Genomic DNA, 26,824 nt, shown 5'->3' on the forward strand with positions numbered 1-26,824 from the left:
TTAAATTGAAGTGGGGCTTTTTCAGGCATTCCCACCGCAAGTTAAAATGACCACAAAGTATATTTAAGGTTATTGTGATCCGTTGTTCGAGTGTTGGATTTGAAGGCGGAAGGGTTACGTACTCTAATTTAGCCGAATACTGTCATGAAAATGTAGGTTTTCCATTTTGTGTGCACATTGAAAGGGCTCTTTGAATTGTTTGTGAGTTTTAAAAAAATGTGTTGTAGTCCTTTTGTTGATGACTGTCATATAAAAGGACCAATGCACATAAAAGGCACATTGTACTATTCGTAGCAATTACAGTACTGATGAACTGAAGATATGCATAATTTTGTAAAGACTTTTAAAAGTTATGTTAACTAAAGATAAAAAGACCTTACTTTTACCTCATGTCAGGGAGTCCTGAAAAAAAAGAAAGAGAAAATTATCTGGTTCAGTCTATACCAATGGTATTTAAATATTAGCACATAGCTGTTTGTCTTTGCACAAGTAAATGTATAGTGCTTTTGTTTCTCCTTTTTCTAAACAGATTTGTGTATTAAGGTGAGACAATTTTGTACTTTTTTGTGACTGTGCGTATGGTTTAGTGGAATCTATATCTGTCATTTACACCTCACTTTTCAATGCTGGGAATGAAAGAGTATTAAAAAAAATTAAGGTGCACTGTTCATCTGTTTCGCAGGTTTTGGGAAAAAAATCAAATGTTAAGTACCAGTTTACAAAGAAACTAATTAATTCAGATGTTTCTATTAGTTTTCTTCATCTTGTTATGATTATTATTACTATTACAACTATTAATGTTCAGAAAGCTGTATTAAAATAGAAGATACTGTAAAATATGTACAAAATGTATGGGAAGACCCATGGTAATGTTCTCTACTTGAAAGTCATGATATTTGCTCCTTAATGTTTTTATTTAGTAAAAATTTATCTTAGTAGCAAATGCTTTAATATATATAACCCCATAGATTTTGTATCAATCCATTTTTTGTATTTTTCCTTTTTTTTTTTTTTTTTATTTGCTTTGACTTTTATTTGAATCAATACTGTTTTTGTTTTTCTATTAGTCATCACTGAATAAACTTATGCTGAATTACTCTTCTTGTTTTATTTGCATTCTATATAAAAATGGCATGGCAGCATACTGTTGTGCTATCCCTGGCTGCAATTTTAAATGAAAACATGTTGTGTAACAAGCAGTGAAATAGATTTTGTTAAATATTTTATTGTTTTTTTTATTTAAATGTTTAATGGGCAGTAACGGGCATTTCTGCATTTCAGCTTGGAGACACTTTGTTTGTTATCTCCACGGTGGTTGTGGCTTCTGATGTCTCCTCATCCTCCCATAGCTCTTTCCCACAAAGCAGGAAGGGCACAGCGTATTTACGGAACTAAAAGAAGAAAAAAAAGAGTATATTAAAAAAAAAAAAAATAGGCATATTTTATTTTTAAATGTTATACTGTATCATCATGTCGAGACAAAATGTGCACAAAAACATCCCTTCAAATTACTTTCAGCTGCAAATTAACCTTAACATGCAGAATATCAATACTGAATTCATGTAATAAAAAGATTAGTGACCTTATGTAATTGTATGTGCATAATTTGTGCATTCTTAGTATGTCAGATAGGCCCCAGCTTCCAGCTACTTTTTAGACTTGTAATTGTAAACATGGTTGTAATGATGATTGTAAACAAAAGTGCTCATAATTGTAGCTCCTCCTAATTAAGGATTTGTTTTCAAGTGGTTTATTCATTTTGAATTGCAAGTAAAAATGCACTTCAGCATTTTTGCCCTCACTCAATTTGGATGTGTGGGCAATATGTTAGATCACCACTAGGTGGTGCTGATGTGATGTCAGCAGAAGCATTTTGATTCCCAACAGTTTAAAATCTTATTACTAGAATCATGCAATTGTGTTGTCACGGCACCTGTTTGTTGAGGTAGATGTAGATGATGGGATTGTAGACAGTGCTGCTCTTAGCCAGGTAGACAGGCACCGTGCCCACCAGCGGATATATCTCAGCATCGGGATTAGCAACCACAAACATGGCCAGACCAGCATAAGGCAGCCAGCTGATCAGGAATGTGAGGACCATGAGGATCACCATTGTTGCCACTTTCATTTCCCCTTTAGCTACGGCTCCACCTTCCACACAAGCCATCCTTGACACCTGTGCAACAGAAGGTCATTAAAACAACCATATATCCAAAGACCCTACAGTAAAACACTGAAACCTGCAGTTGAGTGTTTGTCTTATTTCTTGTGTTTGAGGTTTTGCATGCCCACTCTTACCTTTGGAATGGATTAAAAGTTCACAGCCATTCATTAAACTTTAGGGTTTAGGGTCAATAGAGTATAGTGTCAGTAAAATCTGTAGAATTGCTACAATCAGTGTTTTTATTCAGAGTCCTCAAATAGAAGCAAAAATTATCAGTATTCTTGTCAAACCAATACTAAACTTCATTATTCTGAATTTGTAGGTATATAATATTACTATATTGTGACTGCTGCAACATACAAATAATAATTTACCTGTCCTGCTCAGGAGATCATGCTAACATTTTCTCAAAAAAAGTTTGCATGATGCATGAAATATGAAACACTAAAATGATACATTTAGCTGGAAATAGAGCAAAGACTATTTGCTTGAACATATATTTTTGACAGCATGTTTTTATCAAAACTGCTTAAACACAGGCACTTTTTAAACAACTCGTTCAATCGAACAGGTGATTAGTTTAATTGTGAAAAGATCAATATTTTTATAGGGATTTGGATAGAGCACAAAGAAATAGATTTCTCAGATATAAAGAACAACTATGAGGTCATCTCTATATAGAGATATCTATAATATGTAACATTAACTGAAGACAGAAGACTAAAGAAATCTTTGTGCACATTTAGTTTTACACAGAATTTAGAAAAAAAAAAGTTTTTTGTACTGTTTTTGCATTTTACAGAAATAAAAGGCTGTACGTTTTAAATATTTTTAAATCAGTTTAGTGGAATATATATTTTGTTTAAAAAATACACATTAAATCTGACAGATCAGGGACTCTTACTTTTGCAATTGGATGTCTATTTAAATATTTATTAATTTTATATTACATTGTTCACAGTAAATAGCAGTAAATACTTGATCTGATCTCTGTATTTGGTGGCAACAGTTTTGAGCTGTAATGAGGCTCAATCTTATCATTTTTTGTAATAGTTTCAAGAGAAAGCCTTTGAAAATGATAAAGTACATCACTTATCTATGAAATGCAAAGCAGCAATGAGAAATATTAGATCAATTGATATGAAGTCAAAGTACATCAAATTTTCACTTTGAGTGCTTGAATTAATATCATCAAGCCTGCAATGGTGCATAACGTCTCACCTGGTGCAATGTCCACATTAGTTTGGTATAGGAGGCCAGGATCAAGGCGAAAGGAATAGCAAAGCACACAGCAAAATACACCACAATGTAGGAGACATTACTGGAGTCTGTGTTGTGCCAATCTGGAGCGCACGATGTACCAACACCTTCCATCTCATACCTGCCCCATCCAAAGAGAGGGGGTAAATTCCAGGTAAGGGACCACAGCCAGGACAAGGCAATACCACCAACTGCATGCTTCTTTTGGAAGGTTATCTGTCCCAGAGGTTTGCATACCACAAACATCCGCTCCACTGCAATCAGAGCGACTGTGCACAGGGATGTGATGCCTGGAGAAATGTAAGGAAAGTAAATGTCATGAAAACACCTGGAGTGGAAAAATGTAGGTCACTGTTTATATGTAGTTATCTTAATTAACCACAGGAAAGTCAATTAAATAGTATTTAATACGATCTTTAAAAAAAAACTGGTTCCTTCTTAATTCCTAAAAAACCTAAATAATGAGAGCCTCATTTTACATTTCATGTATTTTTTTTTTTTTTTTGTAAATATGTTTACATAAAATGAGCAGTTAGTAAATTATTCCAGCTCCACTGTGATCTTCTTGCCACTCACCACACAAGGACACTGCAAAGCCCTCCATCACACAGCCTGTTCTGCCCAGAGAGTAGTGCCCTAGGGCGTTGTTGACCACAGCAAGCACTCCTCCGGTCATGGCTGTGCCCAGATCGGCCACAGCCATGTTCACTAGAGCGTAGTTGAGCGGCTGCCTCAGCTGCTTGTGCATGAGGGACACAATGATCACTGTAGCGTTGAGTACGATGGCTGGAACGGTGAAAAATGCCATGATGATGGAGAGGATGATGAAGCCAGTGCGTGACAGAGGGGGCTCCCCCTCTGGACCCACGTAAAATGAAGCATTTGGTGATAGCTCAGGGTGCTGCATGGATGCAAAGCTGCAAAAAACTGGTCAGGTACGTTGTCTTCTTCGTAAGGTAGTGAAGTTAGATGTTCAATATCTTGCTGCTTGAGTGGGACTACAGAGATTAGACACCTAAAATAAATCCTTTAGATCTGGAATTAACAAAGAGTAATTCCTCCAGATGATCATCCTTGATCCTTCACCTTTTGCTTGATTGTAAAGGGACTTAAACAGGATGAAAATGCAGTGCTCTTTGCTGGCGGCTTACTGAGCACTCCAATGTACGCCCAGTCTAAGATTACAAATGATGCCGAAATGTGTGGAGAAGCTAAATATTCTATTCAGACTAGTAAAGCTTAGTACAGTTTATCATCTCTTTTAAGTTCATTTATTCACTTTCTGTGCTCCCACACTACATCCACTCTCCACTCATTCTTACTCTTTTCATACAAATGGGGAAGTTGGATATTTAAACAGCAGAAAGAATGAAAACTTCACTGCAAGTACAATTCAATCATAACACATGACTGAAGAACAAAGGTAATGATGTCGAAATGTAAAAAAATGCATGAAAAGCTTAAAATGAAATATAAATTACTCTTGAAGCATGTGTGAGATGAGATTGTATTGACTACTGTTTGATGTTGACTACTGTTGACGTCTGTAAAGGCATTTTGAACATACATGAAGTTGTATAGCACTACATTTGGAATTTGGTGTAAAACGTACAAGATGTTTTCAGGTAAAATGTGCATGAGGCAATGTAAAAAAAATAGCTAACAAAGGAAGGCAAAGGGCCAACTGGATTACTTATTACCTAATAATGAGTAGATTAAATTAAACACATATTGAATCTTGTAATACAGCATGATACATTTCATCTTGTTTTTAGTAAATACATAATAACATTGTGTATAATGTGTGTTTTATAATGTTGCTGTTAACATGAGTTTGTACTTTTTTAGTTTAAAAACAGATTGGTTAATTTTTTTTTTTTCTATGATGTCCTGCATGTAAAAACCTAACACAAAAAAGTGTACCTTCTTTGTCATAGGATTTCTGAATTTCCACTGTGTAAAATCCAAAGTCACATGTAGAATTAATTTTTGTTATTGTTTTATTATAATGGACAGTTAGCTGGGTTTGCACTAAGATCCCATAAACATGCTACAATTTCTGACATTAGGGAAGTTGCTAGTTATTCCTTTCTTTCTTCTTGTTTCTTTTTATTTTTAATTCTTCTTTTCTGATGTAATGTGTTGTTTGGATTAAAGGGTCATTATGTCATGCTCTATTTAGACCTTCCTAAACTTGTTATCAAACACAATTCTATGATCAGTTCTGACATTATTTCAGTGTACCAGTGTAGGAAATAATGTTTTAATGTAGTTATTATAGATATACATTCATACTTTAAAGCTTTAGTGACTGTACTTCAAATCTCAAACATATGGTACACCAAGCTGTTTCAGCATACTCAGTTTGACCCATCGTGGTTTACTACTGAAAGTGATTCTGAATGGAGTAATCCACAGATGCTGAAGAAGTGAGGTGAGGTTAAGTCCAAGATTTATCAAGAAACCATGACAAGAGGTGTCCGACGTTTCACCTCCTAAGAGGTTTACATTCAATCAAGTCAAGACGCAGATTACAAGCGTCTGTGTTGAATGTTCAAGACCCTCAGACGACACACAATCATCGGATTCTGATTATCAAACTTTATTTTAAGTACAATTAAGTTTTTTCATAAGTTTTTTTCTCTGTGATCACAGACAGTTAAAATGATGAAAACTAATACCCATTTAATTTTCTGTGTTTGTTTACAAAGTATGATTGGATTCAAGCCATGGAAATTGTTTATAATCATTCTACTATGCAAGCTTACACAAGTGAAGTGTACATGCTTCAGCTTTTTGGATTTACTCGTCTTTCTTCTAATAAAATAAGTACACTCTTTTTGAAAAGTCCAAACAAAACTGTGGAAGCAAAAATACTCTCCATAAAGGTTTGATGAGATGAGAAGATAGGCTGAAACAAAACGCAAATATTTTCTAAGTCATTTAAGCATCTTATATAATTGAAAATAACATAAATAGAAGAGATAAAATGTTTTGATGCATATCATATTGTTTTATCATGTATGTTTTGTTTTAGTTTGATAGCACAGGAAAGAATAATAAAAGACTGGAAGAGTTGTCCAGCACTAAATAATAATAAAGATAAGAACAAGAAGAACTTGACAATGAAGAACAATGGAAAATAGGAAGAGGACGATTGAGAAAGAAAAAATACCCTCCATACACACACACACACACACACACACACTTGATGTTAATTGATACAAATAACATTTCAAGTTGGATAGAAAAGACTTAATGAAATACTGAACACAGCAGTCATAGACTGCTGGCCTCCACGAACACCCTGACAACTCCAACCTTGTCCCCGCATCAGCACCTTCTCCAAGCACATTCTTAAGAGATTAAAATAATTGATAATTACAAACCAGCAGACAAGTATAACAAGATAACAAAGCCCTTTCAGGTCATCGTTATCTCAGTCAGAGATGGTGGTTAAAATGAACAGGTTATAAATGAGGTATTGCTGAGGCATTAAAAACAGCCATAAAACCTTCTTAAAGAACTGCTTTGGGGATTACTGTCAGACAAATCAAACCATCAGGACCTTCCAGAGGCTTTAACAAACTCTGAAGTGAGTGACGTTGTTTTTATAATAAAATATCTGTACGAAGATATCCTTTGTGGATTAGGAAAACCTTTCCTGAACCAACACAGTTTTGTATTTAGATGAAGATCTAAACAAGTCCAATTTTTTTTTTTTAAATTCTCCATGCATGAAACAGAAATTTAAAACCACGGTGAAAAGGTAAAGTTTTGTAAAGGTGGATCTACTTAGCTGTGAAATGTGATCCTCATACAAATAAAAGTCTGACAAAGAGATGCTTCCCTAAACAGGACGAAGAACTTGAATAAATCTAAAAACGCATTTTGAACTATACCTCAAAAGCTAAATGTGTTGCTTTGGCCTTCAGGGTCCCCCGTCATGGTAAACCTTAAAACAAATGGAGTTTGGTCCTACTGGAGGACCATTGTGCCAAAGTAACAGAATTCAGTACCATGGAGGGAGTAACTATACTCCCTGCAGCCTATAGAAGGCTGATGAACTCTCTGATTGGATTTTAAACTGGATTTAACTCTCCCTCAAACACGCAGTGCTGAAAGTGAAAAGCATTTAAATAAATAACTGTGAATCTGATGCACTTTTAAAGCGATCTTGAGACCCACTCTGTTTCACTGAAAAAACGGCTTATTTGCAGGAACATTACGGAACTGCCGTCTACTGCGTCAAATGTTGATTAAATACCTATTTACGTCGCAGCCGAAACCACGGAGAGGAAGACTACATGGCTCGGCTTGCTCAGTGACACTCTTATCTAAAACAGATCCAATAAAAAAAAATAAATTAAAAAAAAAACCGGGAGGACTCTCTTCCACGTTGACAGAAAGCTACTTTCATTTGCTTTTATTCGGTTAATTAAAGCATCCTGCATGTCGCGCTGTGAGCAGCCCGCCGGTCAGAGAAGAGACAGGATGATATTGTCCGTCATCCAACACGCAGGCGCCTTATCGGCGCGTCCCAGGCAGCGTGGGCCCCTCACAACTTTGATGTACGATGCAATTACTAAACTAATAAAAGCCTCAAGTCGAAACAAGGTTCCTGTGGAGGTGATGGCGGAGCGGGAGGGGCGGCGGTGGTGGTCGTGGAGGCGCGCTGCATCAACGGCCTTGACATCATTATCGCTTCCTAATCAGCGTTTACGGCGCAGGACGACGTGGTGGGGACACCTCCCGGTGTGATGGAATAACGGGCTCTTTTCCATACATGAAGAGTTTGCTCCTTCAGCTCTGTTGCAGGAGCTGCTCCACAAGGAGCTCCTCGTGGAAAAAAGTTGCTGGTGGGTGACGTGACGTCACTGGTCGAAGTGATGAATTAGCTTGTTACAATTCAGCCAATCAGGAGCAAAAAGAAAAAGTTCAAACCGACTTTTCACTGGTTTCTCATTTATTCTGTTCCTCACTTGAGTTTTCAGACAGTTGTCAGTGTAGTGAGCAGAGATCTTCCGAAATCCAAATTACTTCCACTTCCTCTCTTTACTATGATTCTGTTGCTGGCAGTGTCTGTGTGTGTGTGTGTGTGTGTGTGTGTGTGTGTGTGGGTGGGTGGGTGGGGGGTGGGGTGGGGGTGGGGGGTTCATCACAAGCCCATCTGCAGGATCATTATCTCCCACAGAACCATTTTCTGGAATCTCCCTTTAAAGTCATTTTAGGTTTCTAATTATAAGTTTATGATTAGACCCAAACAACATGTCCCATTCCCACTGACATATATGTCATTTCTCTGAAAGCTGCGCACTTTTGCATGTTTGCAGTTTCAGAAACAAAATGTGATTATCATGCAGCCTCGATGATAAAGTAACACATTTACAAGAGTCTTGCTTTTAGTCCACTTGGATGCAGGCTGGCAAAAATATGCCATTTCCTATAGGGTTTGTTTGTTTTTCTCTGCAACTTGGTGATCGATGCACCTGCCTATTCTGTTGATGTGAACATTAAACTGAGGAAGCGCTGAACGGTCTTTAAAATGATATTCTGCCCCTCACAGCTCTTCAGCTGCAAACAAAGAGATGAGATGACGGGAATTCACGCGCAAATCCCAATTCCTGCACCATGAGCCGAATGAGGGGGGTTTAGAGAAAGGCAGGGCGGAGCAGGGGATGAAGAAGAATCCCCTCTCTTCTCTCTCTCTCTCTCTCTCTCTCTTTTTTTTTTTTCACACACAGGCAGATACAGTAGGAAACGTGCTGGCCGCAGCAGCATCTGGAGAAGTTGCACCGGGAGTCTAACAGTGACGGGATTTTTCTGTGCAGAGCTTTTCTGAGCAGTGTTGGAGATGCAGGGGAACTGCAGGACCCTGTTCTCGCACATGTGCAGCACCAGCTTCCTCTGGATCTTCATCGGCTTGAATGTGATAGAGGTGGCGGGGTCCCAGCAAGGGATCCCTCTGTCAGTGTGAGTGAAAATTAAGTAGCCGTCCAACTTTTATTTCTAATGCAGGTTATGTGTTGTTTCTCTCGGAGAAGGAAAATAAAGTCAGTTGAGAAGCAAAAGGGAGAGTTAGACATGTTGAAATTGGGAATAAAGATGCAACAAAGAAGTTTGGGCGCAGAAAATGTCATTTTATATTCTGAGAGGATCTATTTTTATCTCTGTTTGACTTGGATTTCTCATTTAACAGTAGTATGGTCACAAACTTCTGTTTAAATTATTCCTTAAGGATCAAATTACCGACTTGTCCACAAGTGAGATTGTGGTGTTTTATTGGTGGAGGGAAACAGTTAGGTCCACCAGTAAGATTTTATGAACAATGTAAAAGGAAAATTAAGGTAAATGTGCAAAATGGAAAACAGATGGCAACATTTTATAAGAACTGACAACTTGTTTTATTCTCAGTCAGTTAGTCAACATTAGTTTTCCATTAGATTCCTCTTTGTGTCTGAGCATGACAGGCATTCAGAATCACTTATTTGTCTTTATTGAGTGTAGTTTTTATGGTATAAACTAAGGCAACAGATGTATTGAATATTAGGTCTTATTGACAGACTATTATGGTGACTGTAATCTGTTAAAATTGAAATCATAATTACTCTTTTACAGGTTGCATAATTTCCACTGTCATCTTGTTCTGATTGATCTTATACTAAAGAGGTGTATCATATTGTTTGCAAGTTTTTACTGGATGTGCAAACAACTGGAAATTTTTCTCTGAAATGTAAAATCCATATAAACTCTAAGCAAAGGGCATAATGTATAAAATGCTAATCAACTCTTACTTGCTTGTAAAATGGTGATTTACATCTCTACATGCGTTTTTACACACTTGTAAAAGAAATGGTTGAATTGTGTGTCTTTAAAGAAGAAGCAAGGAAGAAATTAGGTTAACCTGAATTTACACTTCAACCTTTAATGTAAAATGTAGCAATTTTCCAATATAGTATTTTTAATAAGAATTTCAGCTGAAAAACAAATATATTTTTCAGTGCCTTCTGCAAAAAGCCCACAAAGCATCTCCTTTTAGCAAAGTTGCTCATGGGGTTACTTTATCCGCATCACATAACAGGCAAATATTGTATTTGTTCGTAAGCTTATTTGAATTATTCTGACTTTATATATGTGAAAGGATTTTATTTTACATTTCATTTCTTTGTGTTTTTCTTATGGCAAAATTCAAGTTTGCAACTGACCTTAGTTTTTCAATCTGCTGCTCATAGAGTCATTTACATTTTAATAGAAACTCCAGTAACTACAGTACACGTGACCAAAACTGCAATCATTTATCAAGTGAAGGTCAGGGCCACCGGACCATGATGTTCATCTTTTGACTGATTGCGTCAGTCAGAAGATGAAGAAGACTCAACAGTAGAAGATGACAGAGATTTGTGGGTAGACAGTGATTAAAACTGACATCATACCTGTCAGTTATCTTTGTTTTAGAAAAAAAAAAAAAAAAGGTACTCCAGCTTCTTATACAACTATATATTTCTTGTTTGGTTTTGTCCATTTTATGCAGGGGGGTCTCGGCTAATTTGCCTTTTTCTTGTCTTTTTAATGTCCCAGTGTGAAGCTTTGGGCCTCTGCATTTGGTGGGGAAATTAAATCCATTTCTGCAAAATATTCTGGATCACAGCTACTGCAAAAGGTACGTGTTTTATTTTTCTCTCTTGTATGAACATTTTGTCTGATGATCATGTGGTTAAATCTATTGTGTGCTGTAATGTTGTGTTCCCTCTTTAATGGTTGCAGAGACATTTAGGTGTCTCAGCTGAATGCGTTATTTTAGAAGAGACTCAGGTGTGTTTTGTAAAGAGAAAGCTGTGCATGTGTGTGTGTGTGTAAGTGCGTATGCGTGCATGTGTGTTTGTACTTGACATGGTCCATTAACCACAGCGCTGATTCCTCTCTCATCTCATCTCTCCAGTGAACTCTCTTGAGTCGAGAGCTTCAACCTCTGGATATGAATGCGACAAGGAGACAAATTGAATAAGTGTGGCTAGGTTTGATAGTGTATTTATGTGTGTAGTTGTGTGGGTGTGTGTGTGTGTTAAGGTGGATAGGTATGATATGATGAACAAGTGAAATCTGCAGAGAATGAGCAATGTTCCAGAGCCGTGGGTTTAGCTGTCTGACCACTTGATGGCAGAGGTGTGCATGCTCGCAGGCCCCCGGTTTAAAAAGGTGTGCAGAGTGAACTCAGGTTGATGAATGGTGAACTGTCCATTTCACTTAAATGGGACCAGTCCAGGGACTATGGAGTAAACAGCTGGAGGGGTTCTTCTGTATGAATGCAGAACAATTCTGCAGTTGTGGGTTAAGACTTTTATAATACATCAAAATTCAGGAAAATTATATAATAGAAATTAGCGTAAAGATTTAGACTATAACAGGTGTGCATTTACTATTTTTATGTTTTATGGCTCTTTGTGGACATTAAAAAAGTCTAAATTCAATCTATATTTAATCTATGGTCATTTTTGTTGTAATTTCCCTGTAGTATCAGGAAAGGTAATGCGGTTTAACTAAAGAACTTAGTAAGAGAAAAACAAAGGAGTCTAACGAGATCAAAACAATGACACAGATTTTATAAACCATAAATATGCAAGTGTTGTTTTGTAAAGTTATTATTACATTTATGACATTAACAAAAACTCTTAGTTTGAAAATGTATATTAGCATCTGTTTTTACAGGAAAAACAGAAAGTCAACAAAAGTCAACATTCCACACATTGAAGTATTGTTATTGTGCATATTTTCCTAAAATGAGCCTGATGCACACAGATAACCAGAGGTGGCAATTCCTGGTCCATAAAGTAAAAGTCCTGTCCGGCAACTGTTTCGACCAGTCACCAAACCAGCTGAATTCAATGAGCAAAGTTTATTTGCCAGGTAAAAATAAAGCCTGTTAGTGAAAACACTTGCTCTAAATGTACAGGTAGACCAAAAATCATGGCAGGACTTTTACTTTCTGGACCAGGAATTGCCAGCTCTGCAGATAACAAATAAAAAAAAACACAAATAAAGAGTTCTAATAGAGTTCTTATATGAATAACATTATGGCTTTCTTTCAAGATATTCCCATGTTTCAGTGATGAAGAAGAACAGAAAGAAATGTTTCATCACATAAATATGGACGTTACAGTTTTCTGTTGGTTTGGACTGGTTCTTCTCTTAAAAGGGATCCATCAGTAAAAAGTTAAGTATAGTTTTGAGTCATTTAAGATCAGACAAACTTAACTTAAACTTGTATATAGTATGATGCAGAATGAAACCTCTTCAAACATTAGAGCAACAAGTCACAATGCAACTTTTTAACAACCATATGTAAGCTTCTTGAGTGTAAACTCATTTCTGAGATGCAGCACGTTGTCGGACTGAATGTCATAATGCAAGTGGACACAGTGTGTAGAAAAACAAGACAATAGTGACACTAGCTACAAAAGAGCTGGTGACAACTTTCACCTTAATATTAGAGGCTATGATACAGAACATAGTGTATGTTAATCTGCATTTGACAACCTCACTTTTCCAGGAGCTGTGGTCCATCTCAGCACCACGCGCAGGAACCAACTCCAGCTCTGATGGCAGCCCTTCAGTCAAGAAAGAAGTAGCAGGAACAAGAAATAGCAGGATTAATCCTAAAAACTCAGCTGGTTGTCCTGGAATGTGGGAGGAAAGCGGCGTACCCAGAGGAAGTCCACGCAGATATGGGGAAAGTGTGCAAACTGCATTCAGAAAGCGGCTCCAGGCTCAAAACCCAGGACCTTCATGCCCTGAGGTAACAGTAATAAGATTTAAGATCAAATGCGTATTGCGAATGAAAGCAGTGTATATCACCAAGCATGCATTTAATTTGTACAGAAACCATATTTGCAATCTGCCCTGCAGATTTCTTACTTTTTGTCAGTATGAAGCACTTTGCTTGTGTTCCTGGTCATGGAGACATGAGTGTAGAGAGATGTGCTGATCCAGTCAGCACAAACCAGCGAGCTGTGAGAGAACTGACGGGTCGTTAGGGGCTGGTCATTAATGCTAATCATTAGCTGCTTTTTTATGATGATTTTTTCAATTTCACTATGATTTCTGTAAAATGGGGGAACACTGAGGATCCTCAAGCTCCCAGCCCTCCTGCATTGGTCATTACACTAATCAATAATCATGATCAGTGTTTTTGATGGATGGGGCTCAACCTCCACTTGATGACTTGAGGGCTTGGAAGAAGGGAGGTGGGGGTCTGGGTCGGGACTGGGGACTCTGGTTGCTGGGGCGAGGAGGACAAGCGTGAAATGAACTGTTCTGCTCCACTGCAAGTCCACACTCTTCCTTTCAGTAGGTAATTTGTCGCCTCATGTACTGGTGTGTGTGTGTTTTTGTGCCCATCCTGTTCACACAATGTGCACGGGCTTTGAACGTGTGCTATGAGCCTATTGTGGCCTATGTTTATTTTTGGATAAGGTTATTAGAAGTGTGCATGATGTGGTTGACTGGATCGTTTTGTTTGTTTTTATTTGGCAAGTGTATGTAGGTGTCTGTTTGTGTGTATGTCAGGCAGATGTGGGATTATGTAATGCTATATTCCTCTAAGTTGTGACGAGCTTTGTTCTATCACTGGAGGTCCTGTGCGTCCTGCAGAATCAGCGTTATGTGAGGTGTAGTTCATTACACAGAGTTGCCCAAGCTTGACACGTTATTATCTTTTGCCTGTGCTTTGACTCCATTTCAATTACCCTCTTACCATGCATAGCCTTAACATCTAGCCCCGCCCCCAACGGCCACCCAACATGGCTATCTCCAGCCAAGAGAGAAAGAGAGAGGGAGAGTGCATGTGCAGCTTCTAAGTGAGAACAGATAAAGACTATCAGTCATTCTCTGTTGCAGCAGGGATTTTATCAGTCATTCATCTGAGTCTAGCTGCTGGCATCTTGTCAGCCAACATGTGAAGACTTATAAGCCTTGTTTAACAATTACCTACCACTCTGGAGTGAGTATGGTGGAACAATGAGGTGCTGATGCAGGGTACACACACAAGAAGACACGATTGTCTTATTGTTTCCATTTCTTGTCTTTTTAAATGAACATTTTCAGGTGATCTTTATAACGTTTCCAGTGCTGCAAAATTTACACTTGTCCCACCTGTCAACGCTGCTCTTCTCTTCCTGGTTGTATTTTTAATTTTAGAAATCTAAAGAGTTTGAGAAGTCAGTCAGAGTGGAAGAGATTGATGGTGTGAAACTGGTGAAAAATCTGGCTGTGAAGATGGCGGAAATGTTCCAGAAAAAAGCTGAGGCCACAAGTGTAAGTAACATTTACCCTCACACACAACCCCACACAAAACACCTGAACGTCCTGTAAAAAAATAACACGCTGCCACAAGCTTTGCTGTAGGCCTACCCAACTCAGGGGTTTGCAGTCTGGACGTGTAAAACCTGGTCAATTTGAAAAGGAAATAGCAAATTGCATAAATAGATTATTGTATTTTATTTGAGTATTATTATCATTAACAGAGTGGTGTTGGCAGTTGGTTGGTTGTAGAGGCAAAAAGAAAGGGGCGGGGATAAAATAATAGTGGAAAAAAAAAAGGTGCAAAATCGTCCAACTGCAACAGCCAATCAGGATGATTTATCTCACTGACGCGCTTGACGCTAAATCATTCATGCTGAATCATCTGATGAAGACGGAGTTAAATAGTTCAGATGATCGTTACAGACTTAAAAGACAACATGATCCTACCAATCTGTTTAATTACATATTTATGAACATGTCCATATTATTTTGTTTTCATAAGTTATTGGGTCATTATTTGGTCATCATTCATAGCCACCCACGCGAAGCTCTGCTTTTTTGTAAGACGCTAATAATTAAAATGTTGGAAAGCAGAGGTTTATTCAGTGTGTTGATTTTAAATGGCATTGTGTGATATAAAAACCTGTCATTAATGCTGTGAAGTGGAGCAGACTATTTTCTCTGCAGGTAATTGAGACATAAAGCATAACATGGAGATACTAAAGTAAAACAAAAATAATTTCAATTGTTATTCAGTTTTCTACACCCTTTATGCTGCGTTATCTTCCACCACTTTGATTTCCTGTTTGATTCCCACACTGGTGAAAAGCAGTGTGAGGAAATAGTGTGACATCACGTGATCTAATTTATGTTTATTTAATTATTCAGGGTTGGGATAAGAATAATTACACGGCTAATTCCCTTCCATTCACACCTCAGTTGGAGTTACTGCTATTCATAATGCTGCCATGTTTGTTTGTTTGTTTGGTTTTTTTTTTTTTTTTAAGATTATGCTGCATCGTGAGTTTGAATCGGCGTCTGTTTCAAACATTTCCTTTGACCTGATTGGTGTACAGGTTAATCAACTTGTAATTTTTGAGGAACCGAAATTTGCCAATGTGTTGAGGTAAAAAGTCTCACATCAGCTCTCCAGCATGCAGCCTGTCTACGACCTCCAAGCCTGGAATCGCTTTAATGCGAAACCTCTGCAGTGTCTGCAGAGGAATGATAAGGTTTATCTCCCCGCGCCTGATCCCATGTGAGCGATAAATCATAGCAATTAAGGGTGTAAATTACATTTAAAGGGAAGTTTTTAATTTGATAAGCTGAATTCTGTGAGATAAGTAAGCTCACAGAGACCTTATTTTGTACAAAGCAGTCATAAAGGTCCTAGAAAAGAAAACAAAAATAACCAATAAGAGATCAATGGAAAATCGACTGCGTGACCACTTTGCTCCAAATCAAATTGGGATTTTTTTTTTTCCTGGTTCTCATTCTTCCCATGAAGCACAGAGTTGGACTGAAAGACTGGCGCAAGGTGCATTTCACAAGAAGGAAAGTTACCCAGGCCTAGAAAAGGGTTCTCCATCTAAATCAGCAGACATTAAATTCAGCTCATGATGCTTTTATTCGCCCGCTGCTGACGACACAAGATCTCGTCATATGAGGTCAATTGAATTTGGCCACCAAGGTTCAAGCAGTTGCTGAAAAGCCCCAGTTGTGTTTATGTAGCAGTTATTTTTGACACATGTGACAGATGTTAATTGCCTGCTCGGCTCCAAAGGCGAGAGTGATTTCAGGTTAAGGTGGCATTTCCCGGGAAACACAGAGCCAAGCACATTTTCCAGCATCCAGTTATTATTGAACTTATTGCGGCTTTGGTGAGCATGGCTACGAAAATTCTGCTCCAAACCTGCCGCCATCAATCACGCCACAACTCTACTGCACCACGTTTTATGCGTAGTGGTACCGCCTTTTTAATATAGATATGTATGCATACAAAATATATTAACTTGGCCAACATCATCAATAACTTTACCAACAGAATGACGCGTGTTGTTGGGATACATAACGGAAACACATGCTGAATAAACAAACAAGAAAAATATGAGGGAAAAATATGCAAGAAGGGAGAAATAGTAAAAATCTCGCCTTACTTCAATTTTTTTTTTTAAAAGAGTAGGATTTAAGATGATTTATACCCCATGTGGGATGGTGGATGTGACAGCATGCTGGAGGCCTGTAGAAGTCTGCAAGTCTCACACACACACACGCCATGTATTGTTCTTACTTCCAGCGGCTGGTGGAGGCAGCAGAAGAAGCGCACCATCAGCACGAGGATAATCCAGACCTGCAGGTGAGGTTTGACCAGGACAAAAGAAGTAAAGGGGGGGGGAGAAATGATTAAAAATGTGGTTCGTCACTGTACTGAATCATTTTAAGTTGCTGGAGCGGGGAGGAGCGGCTGCAAGGTGAGGGAAGGGCAAGAGGCCCTGGAAGTTTTTAATTGTGCTGGCGTCGTCCTTCCTCCGTCCTGATGTCCTGTCAGCGTTTGATACATAACACATCTTTGATGCAGTGCCGCACATGTTGGCTGTTCACTTTCATAACTCACTCTGACCGAATTTAAGTATAATAGTTTAAAAAAAAACACTTTCTCTCCTGCATCTTCCACTCACTGAATGGTTGTTTAACACAGAAGAGAGAAATAAAACCTTGTGCTTAACAGCTCAGTTGAAAGGTGTGTGTTTATATTAGAAGAGATTTTATTGTGTGTCCGTTTTTGGTTAATCATTTCGGTTTAATAATAAGGGAAACAGCAGACCAACAGTCCGTCTGCTAAATCTCATAATATCTAACAAGATGTGCGTTTTCTTGGGACTTCAGCGGCTCTCATTGCGGATTTCCTCAGTCTCTGCAGAGGGAATGCAGTATTTCTGCTCTCCCTCTCTCTGTGCAGTGGACAAAGATAAATGAAACTCTTTTACGAGGGGCATTGTTTCACTTACATGGCTCTAGATTGGAAAACCCACTCGAGCAACAAAACACAGAAATAACAGCAGCACTTTACAGTTAATAGAAGCATTTTCATCAGATGGATATGAATACATTCAGCCCCTTTGTCTTTTCGTAGTTTTTTGCTGATTATGCTGCATTAATGAGACAGGAGGATGTGTTGGGGTTTTTTTTTTTTGTTTTTTTTTTTTGTATTTTTAAAGTACTTACAGGTTATGAAAATAATATCGTGTTCGTGAAACTGCATAGAATTGGTCAAATTAAAGTCATCCTTGCTCTTGTTTAAAGCATCACCCTAATAGATAATCTATTGTCATTTATTTATAGCAATGAATGTACTTTGATCTTTGATAATGTTTATCTCAAAATTACATATTTGAACTTTTTTTTTTTTTACAAGAAGTTCTCAGGGAACTTTTGACTGCTATTGGTACCTAACTTTCAATAAATAAGCGATCGTGCAGACATAAGTGTCATTTTGTTTTTTATAATAATTTGACCACTCATTAATTGAATGTGAATAATGTTTATTTTAGTTTGCAGAATTGTAATTTATAGTTACACATATATTCTTATAATTTGAACTGAACAACTGTGTACGTATGGAATTTTACAGATTAAAACTTGATCACTGCATTTAATACAGGTATGTTTAAAAAAAAAAAAAAAAAAAAAAAAAAAAAAAAGCTAAGACTGTCTTGATTGCTTGAAGATGATTATTTTTATCCAAGCAATGAGAAGAAAAGCTACTGTCATACAAACCTTAATATTATGTTGACATTTAATCTTAAAAGCCATTAAGAAAAGCAGTAATGAAAATTCAATATCCACCTGTGATAATAATATGATGTCATGTTATCACTCCATGTGACATCATTAAGGCAAGCATGCCTCCTCCAACACTGCACATTTTTCACACACCATTTCACTGACCACAGGAAGATAAGCCAGCTGCTTTTATCTTAGCTGCTTCCTGTCAGGGGTGTCACACGTTTTGTAATGACCTGACTCCAGCATCACGTTCAAGGGTGTGCAGATCAGATCGGATGTTGATGTCCAAAATGATTCATTTTTCTGTCATTTTTATTTACTGTTATTCAAGTATAATTATTAAAAAAAATGTTGAAACCTTTTTTTTTTTCTCTAAAACTAAAAGAAAAACACTCAAAAGAGTTTCTGTTATCTATTCTTGAGAATACTGGGCTCTTAAAAGTTTTAAGGAAAAAAAAAACAAAGATCCTTTATGAATTATTTTTCAAATAGTTATTTTAGGAGGACAGAGTGAGAGAAATAGTCTTAATCTTTTGGGGCTATGTGTTTTTTTGCCTTAGAATTCTGAATAATTTGCAACTAAAAATTGTTAATTACAGATACATTTAGTGAATTACTTCACCTCTTTACTCCACATAAACAGCTCCCTGTGCTATTTTGCTGATTTACTTTGTGTTTTTGCTGATCAGGCTGCAACTTGGTGTTTATTTAAAATATATTTTTTCCTGGAACAATGTGATGTGCTGCTTGAGACAAAGACTTACAAAGCAAATGAGGAAGCTGATGAGGATAGTAAGCGTGGGATGATTCAAAGTCTCTCATACCAAACAAAGCTTAGTGACAAGCACCATCTCTAGTTACCAGAACCAAGTTGTACAGCAAGGCCCCAGCAGTCTGTAATGGAGGGCAGATCTCTGCAGTATGGCCTCCAGCTAACTGCGGCGGTGTAAGTCAGTGGGCTGTCTCAGAAAGCTGCAGTGTCCAATGGTGTGCTCTACAGTAACACACCCTGGTGGTTAACGCGCTTCTCTACAGCATTCAAGTTCTGCTGAGTGTGCACATTTCTCTCCCCAGCTGCTCCCCCTCCACAGCTCCTCCCTCCTTCCCTGCGCACCACCGCAGCTCGTCAGAGAGCTGCTCAGGCGTGGTATGAGCTGTCAGGGGCTGCTTGATGGTGATGCTTGCTCGCTCTCCCCTGAGAGTGATGCTGTAGAGTCCATCAGCCATCTCTCCCTGCCTCCCACCCTCCTTCCATCGTTCCCATCTCTCTCTTTTTCTCTTAGTGAAGACAATAAGGACTAGAGGCCACAGAGAGGCCGCTCAGACAGGATAGGTTAGTATTTTTTATGCAGCAGTAGGCAGTGAAGGACAGGAAAAACTATTGAAAGCTTAAGTTATGTTTACCCATGGTCAAAGAAGTTTTCCCATATTTTTTAAGCAAAAGTGGAAATGCCAAAAATTTCATATGGATTCTGAAAAATATGGGGAAAATGAGAAAAAGCTGCAAACAAAACTTTGTTGAAAAATTTGCACACATTTTTTTTACACTCATAGCTTATCTAGAAGTTATTAATTGTAAACCAGTCAGTAACAACTTGTTCTGATCCTGATCTCAACATGTTGTAATATTCTTATGCAAGTGGAGTACCCTTGTTTCCTATTCTAAAGCACATTATATATGGCTGCACGGTGGCATGGTGGTTAGCACCGTGGCTCCACAACAAGAAGGTTGCTGGTTGCTGCATGTTCTCCCTGTGTATGCGTGGGCTCTCTCCAGGTACTCTGGTTTCCTCCCACTGTCCAAAGACATGCATGTTAGGTTGATTGGTTACTTTAAATTGCCCATAGGTATGAGCATAGGTGGTTGTCTATGTGTGGCCCTGCAATGGACTGGCAATCTGTCCAGGGTGTACCCTGCCTTTCACCCAAAGACTGCTGGGATAGGCTCCAGCTTCCCCACGACCCTTCATTGGATTAAGCGGATAGGATTATATCGATACATATACATATACATATACATATACATATACATATACATATGCATATACATATACATATATACCTTAAAGCACAGTGGTGAATGCATCATGCTATGGACTGTTTTACTTCCACTGGAACAGACATAGATAGAATAATTAATTAGGCTAATTAACTCAGAATTGCAAAGCATATCCTCAGCCAACAAATAGAAAGCCTAAATATGAAGAGAGATCCTGATAAATTGATAAATTCATGAAAGTTTAATTTAAATGTAAAGGGGACTTGTACTATGACTCTGCTCCATACTATACTGTATACACACTCTTTCAATATAGACTTGAAACTTTCAAGGCTGATCTTAATAAAGTATCATTAGTATTGTTATAATTGTCGTTTTTTTTTTTTTTACCTGAAAAAGGTTCAAAGATGTGGATAGTTCATTTGCTGTCTTAGTTGATGGTAACATTGCCTGCAAATCCACCATTTTATGTACTCACTCTTTACAGTATGAGTACTTCAATGCTGTACTGATAAATGAAGTGGATGAGGAAGGCAATAACGTGGAGCTTGGTGGAGAGTTCCTCTTGGAGCCCAATGACCATTTCAACAACCTTTCAGTCAACCTGAGTCTCAGCGTTGTCCAGGTCCCCACAAACATGTACAACAAAGGTAAGAATTTTTCCCAACGCCTGCCAAAAGAAAGAATTATGTGAATGTTATTTACCTACAGAAGGAGTAGCTGATGAGGAGGGTGAGCAGAGAAAAGAGGTAAGTAAGTGGTGAAAATGAGAAATGGAAGCTGGAGCTGTATTAGTATCACAGCCTGGGGAAAGTGGAGGTGGAGGATCAATATTAGTCCATAAAAGCAGACCTTTCTGTGAAGAAGTTGTTCTGTTGTAGCTTCTCTGTCAGTTCTTTGTGTCACTTCCCTCTGTGCATCGCCCTGGTGGCTTTTGTTTGGCTGTAATGGACTCCCCATAACTCTCTGCTCACAATACAAAGGGAGGCAAGTCCAGCAGGAGGAGGGGAGGGATGATTTTGTCACAGCCATTGTATCTCCTTCAGTGGGAGTCAATAGGGAACAAAGATCAACCATGCAATCAGTAATGGTGACCAAGATGGTAACTATTATCACCATTTAATTCGCTTGTCTCTTGCTTCTTCTCTGTCTGTGTGTCCTCCTCAGATCCTGATATAGTGAACGGGGTTTACTGGTCCGAGGCCCTGAACAAAGTATTTGTCGAAAATTTCAGAAGAGATCCAACACTTATCTGGCAGTACTTTGGGAGTGCCAAAGGTTTCTTCAGGCAGTACCCTGGTGAGCATTTTACTGTTTCTTTCTTCTGACTGCTTTCCTTGTTGGGACAAGTGGTTTAATCAGCAGCTCAGTTTTATGACTAAATGGGAACAAGATTAAAATGTAAGTATTCATTCAGGTGGACTCAAATAATGCACTTTTTTAATCAAATAAAAAAATTAATAAGCATTACCATGGGGAGTTATCTCATGTCTACATCACGTAATTGTATTCTGTTAAGTGGGCAAAACATTTTGTTTAGAAAAAAGATCTAACATGCAGATGCTGGTATTAAAGCATTGATTTTAAGGCAAATTTTCTAAACCTAAACAGAGACGTCTGAAATGTCCAAACCTTTCCAGCAAAATGAGAGCAATACTAGTAAATAACTAGTATTGTAAATACTGTAGTAAATAATGACATGACAACAGATCAGTTTGCCCCTACAGATAAAAAGGGATTTTTGAGGGTTAAGGCTTGGTTCTGGGGTCAGAAACAGAAGTATGGTTAGGTTTAAGGTTAGGGTTTGGCATTTAGTTGTGATGGCTAAGGTTACCTTAAGTGTCTGGGGAAAAATGCACCGTGATAATAGAAAAGGTCCACATGCAGTAAAAAACAGGCGTCTGTGTGTGTTGGACTGGGAAAAAGGAAAAGAAAGGGTTGTCCCATGGGAGCTGTCAACACATGAAAAAAAAGAGAAAAAAACAGATCGGAGCAAATGATTTAGAATTACTAAAAGGGTAATTTGGCTAATGTTGTAATTTTACACTCCATCAGAGAGGATGCACATATACAGCCTGCAATTAATCAGAATTTGTCCGTGTTGGTCGGCAGCCACACTGAGGATCAGCCATCAGTTTCTAGATTCAGCCACTGTTCTCATGTGTAACACAATCTGTGAAACTAGCAAATGGCTCATTGAGATGCTGAAGAGAAGTCACAGGAATGAGATAAACTACAACTTATGATATTGTTATAAACATGTTTTTGTTTAATGTACTGTATAAAGAGAAATCCACAAAGAAGAGATACTTCTCATTTGCACTTGATGATGTCATTTTACCAACATATTCCTCATTTTGAACACACACACACACACACACACACACATACACACATCAAGACTGCATAGATTACTTAATTTTCTGTTGATAGAAAAGAACATTAAAACAGGATATAGGTTGTTGGTTTTGAAAAAAAAAAGTGAAATTAAAAAAAATGATTTACATTATTTAACTTAAACAAGCATCTTAAAGACCAAAAACAATCATGCTGCTATATGTTACTGAACATTTTTAAACAGTGCTATTCTGTGTGTACCTCTCACCTCAAAACTAATTACCTCTTATCAAAGATGCATATCTTTTGTTATTTAAAAATCCATCACAGATTGCAATATTTGAGCACTTCTTTACAGTAGGTTTTTAACAAATAGCAGACATGTTGAATTTTGGACATGGTTTAATCCACATTTGGTGTCGTGGTGAGTTTACTGCAGCAGGATGGTAAATACAGAGTCAAGATAAAACACAGTGAGAGTGTTTATCATAAAGAAAGACTGTGCTGCCCAGTGCAGCAATATGGCTCAATGATGTGTTTTTAACGGCCTTACAGCAGAAGAGTTCTGCAGCACAGAGGAATTCGCCCTTTCCATACACAGGCAGTACTTGTAAATATAAGCAGTATTTTGATGATTTTGTTTTGTTTCTTTTCGGACTATTATTTAGATGGCTTTATTTGGCAAACCTTTAAGTATACAGAGTCGTTTTTGCTTTCTGAATTTGTTGCATTGCACCGATATTCTAAAGCATATACAAATAAAGATTACAATGATGTATTTTCATTGCAAATTAATACACAATAAAACTGAATTTGACATGATATGAAGTTTATTGTAAATATAATTAGTTATATATGTGTAAATGCAGCTATATGTTAGTGTGCACTACTGATGGGCTTCAGTGAAAGATGAAAGGGCTGCTCTTTAATCTCATTTCACCTGACATACCAAATATCATGTGTCCGTGTTTAAATCTATTCACCTCAATTCAATTCAGCTAAAGTTCCAATTCAAAGTCACCTAAAGACACATCAAAATTCATTCCAATTTAATATAATTCATTTATAATCCAGTTAAAACAAATCCATTAAATAATCTGTATCCAGTTTAATTAAATCACAATAGCAATGTCATATGTTTATAAACCTAAAGAATAAAGAGAAAAAAAATGGCAGGAGGTGCTCAGTATATCACAGGACGTCCACTAGCAGCCCAGTAGCAACACAATTACACCCAGCAAGTTAGCACAAGCTCTAAATATAAGCTTTATCAAAAGGAAAGTTCTCAGCCCAATCCTAAACCCAAACTGGGCTCATCTCTCGTTTTACCCATAAACCTACCACTTGGCTTGTCTCGCAGGAGTAAAGTGGCATCCGGATGAGCATGGTGTCATTGGCTTTGACTGCAGAAATCGAAAGTGGTACGCTTATTTTTTGCTTGGAAAAAAATATTTTTTATCAAATAGCATGTAAAGAAAAATCTGTATTTTATTGGTGGCTGGAGGTGCTTAGTTTTTCTGTGTCACAGGTACATCCAGGCAGCTACCTCTCCAAAGGATGTGGTCATTTTAGTTGATGTGAGTGGAAGCATGAAGGGGCTGAGACTGACCATTGCCAGACAGACTGTTTCTTCCATATTAGACACACTGGGAGATGATGACTTCTTCAACATCATTGCAGTATGTGTACATATCCTTATGTTAATAAGTGGTTTTTTAACTGTATTTTCCAGACATCATTTAACTTAAAAGAAAAAGTTTAGCCATCTTTTGATTTGGAGGTCTTTTGTTTAACTCATGTTTACATTTACAGTACAACCAGGAGATCCACTATGTGGAGCCTTGTTTGAATGGCACGCTGGTGAGAGCTGATAGAAACAATAAAGATGTAAGCCCCTGATCAATCTCACAGATATGAGTCATGCCATGCTGAATATATTAGATTAATGTCTAAAGCTCTTCTCTGTGATATTTGTTGTTATCTGACAGCATTTCCGTGAACATCTGGACAAGCTGTTTGCCAAAGGGATCGGGCTGCTGGGTGAAGCTCTGAGCGAAGCATTCACAATCCTGAACGATGTAAGTTCTGCCACAGTAAACTTTGACTGTCAGTTTAATGAGGACGCTGTTCAAACATTCATCATTTCCGTCTAAATTCCACCAGATAATGCATCACAAAGCAGATCAGCTTAATTTTTGTTTACTGATAATGTAGTAACCATTAGTATTCATAAATTCTTATGAAATGATTCATTTATTTATCAATTAACTTGACATAAAAATAACAAATGAATGCATGTGCCCAGCTATTACAAATACATTTTGTTCCCATTTATTTCAAAGGCGCCACTCATCAAGAACAGGAGGAAAACTTTCATTTCAGAAGCTACATTTGTTTTCACTGACAGAAGTGCTCATGTACAACACTCTGCTTGTTTTCTACTAATCATAAAAAGTAGCACACACGACTCAAATGTATTTGAAGCATTTGGGAGGTGTGTCGACTGTCGAAACGCTCCACTGCTATCCCCGTTCCACCCTCCAAACACAGACACATCTATGCTGAAGCATGATTAATGACTCTAATTAATGTCAATGATTAATATTGTTGCTGATTGGAACACAAAGAAGATAAGGCTAGGAGCCAAGCTGCACTTGTTTTATCTCCCTGTTTTCAGGCGAGCTTTGGCTGTTCCACTGAAGCTGAGGGAGCACAGCTCCTACCTCTGCATTTGTCAGATTAATTAAAGCTCTGCAATGAATATGGAAATCAGGTAGCCAGTAGCCTATTGCTGATATTCCCTGTTACTCTGATGCCCAGTGAATCAAGTCCAAAGAATATAACTTATCAAAAATCTTACTGAAGAAAGACTCATTACATTATGAATACTGGAGTGTTCATATCAAGCACTGGTTTATTGAGAGATCCAGTGTTGCTTAGAGTTGCTTGCAACACTACAGACTGCTCCTTCTAAAAAGATCACTGATATGAAACAAGCACGAACCAGAATGCACATTATAAATTTTCTTGTCATCACAAAATACATTGATGTTAAAAAGAAAGGACATCCTCTTTCACCTATAAGGTTTAACATATCAAGATAAAGTACAAAATCGTGACAGTAATAATCAGTTCTTATCGAACTGGTCTTTAAATGACATTAACCTTGGATAAACAATGCATGTCATTATATATTATGTTACTGTTTTGTCGAAGTGTAAAAGGAGTGTGTGAAAAATCAGTACTTCATAAATGCATCCATAGAAATGATGAACTTGTATTTCACAAAATGAGCACATTCATAAAAGCAGGAGTTTTGCTGGTGTAGAGCATTTAGGCCAAGAACAAAAGACATCAGCAAGTATGTTAGCAAGTGACCGATGCTAACCATCAATCTGGAAAAATTTATAGTTATTTTCAAACATTTTAGTGTGATTTCTTCTATCATCGACCAGGATATTCACTTGTGGAAAACTGTGAAGAAGGCTGCCAATCTCAAATCACAAAGGCAACAATAATGGTTGCTTTCACGTGCTGATTTTAAGCCAAAGTCTACGTGATTTATTTAAAAAGTGCAAAGCCGACATATCCTTCATATCATCTGTCAAGAGCAGCAATTGAGGGCTGATGAGTTGAGCTTCGTTTTCCAACTGTTGCACCTAAACATCTTGCAGTTACTGAGTCGACCATCAAAGTCTTTTTATGTCCAAGTATTCTAGAGTCAAATGAGAGGCCATCTACCTGACAGCTAAACCTTGACTGGTATTTGGTATTGAAACAAGAATATGATCCCAAGCACAGCAGCAACTATACAACAGCAGGGTTTAAAAAGAAAAGAACTGAGGTGTTGCAGTGGCCCCGTCAGGGTCCAGACACTAATGTGATTAAAATGTTGTGGCTGGTTATTAAGAGTTAAGTGTTAATAAATGTCTGCAAACCCCAATTAAATAAAGGAATATAAAGAAGAGTGGGCCAAACTA

General features: G+C 37.7%; 2 protein-coding genes across 2 annotated transcripts in view; one reads left to right on the forward strand and one right to left on the reverse strand.

The window, feature by feature from the left end:
- Positions 1-1,277: 1,277 nt before the first annotated feature.
- LOC306757127 (parapinopsin-like) lies at positions 1,278-4,331 on the reverse strand (the record flags this gene model as incomplete). Its single annotated transcript, XM_079242092.1, has 4 exons — positions 1,278-1,391; positions 1,934-2,176; positions 3,386-3,714; positions 4,001-4,331. 4 exons carry the CDS (start codon positions 4,329-4,331, stop codon positions 1,278-1,280), a joined length of 1,017 nt encoding a protein of 338 aa, XP_079098218.1.
- A 4,947-nt stretch (positions 4,332-9,278) lies between these two features.
- LOC306757833 (voltage-dependent calcium channel subunit alpha-2/delta-3-like) overlaps positions 9,279-26,824 on the forward strand; it is a gene marked incomplete at both ends in the record, with an annotated part of 33,615 nt that continues 16,069 nt past the window's right edge. Inside the window, 11 exons of the mRNA XM_079242986.1 lie at positions 9,279-9,397; positions 11,003-11,084; positions 12,972-13,217; positions 14,618-14,734; positions 17,019-17,078; positions 20,995-21,157; positions 21,675-21,806; positions 24,205-24,265; positions 24,373-24,523; positions 24,657-24,731; positions 24,833-24,922. Of these exons, the coding sequence (XP_079099112.1) occupies positions 9,279-9,397; positions 11,003-11,084; positions 12,972-13,217; positions 14,618-14,734; positions 17,019-17,078; positions 20,995-21,157; positions 21,675-21,806; positions 24,205-24,265; positions 24,373-24,523; positions 24,657-24,731; positions 24,833-24,922 (1,296 nt within the window). The remainder of the gene's footprint in view (positions 9,398-11,002; positions 11,085-12,971; positions 13,218-14,617; positions 14,735-17,018; positions 17,079-20,994; positions 21,158-21,674; positions 21,807-24,204; positions 24,266-24,372; positions 24,524-24,656; positions 24,732-24,832; positions 24,923-26,824) is intronic.

This window comes from Telmatherina bonti, assembly GCF_933228915.1.
Source record: "Telmatherina bonti genome assembly, chromosome: 6".
Classification (NCBI taxonomy): domain Eukaryota; kingdom Metazoa; phylum Chordata; class Actinopteri; order Atheriniformes; family Telmatherinidae; genus Telmatherina; species Telmatherina bonti.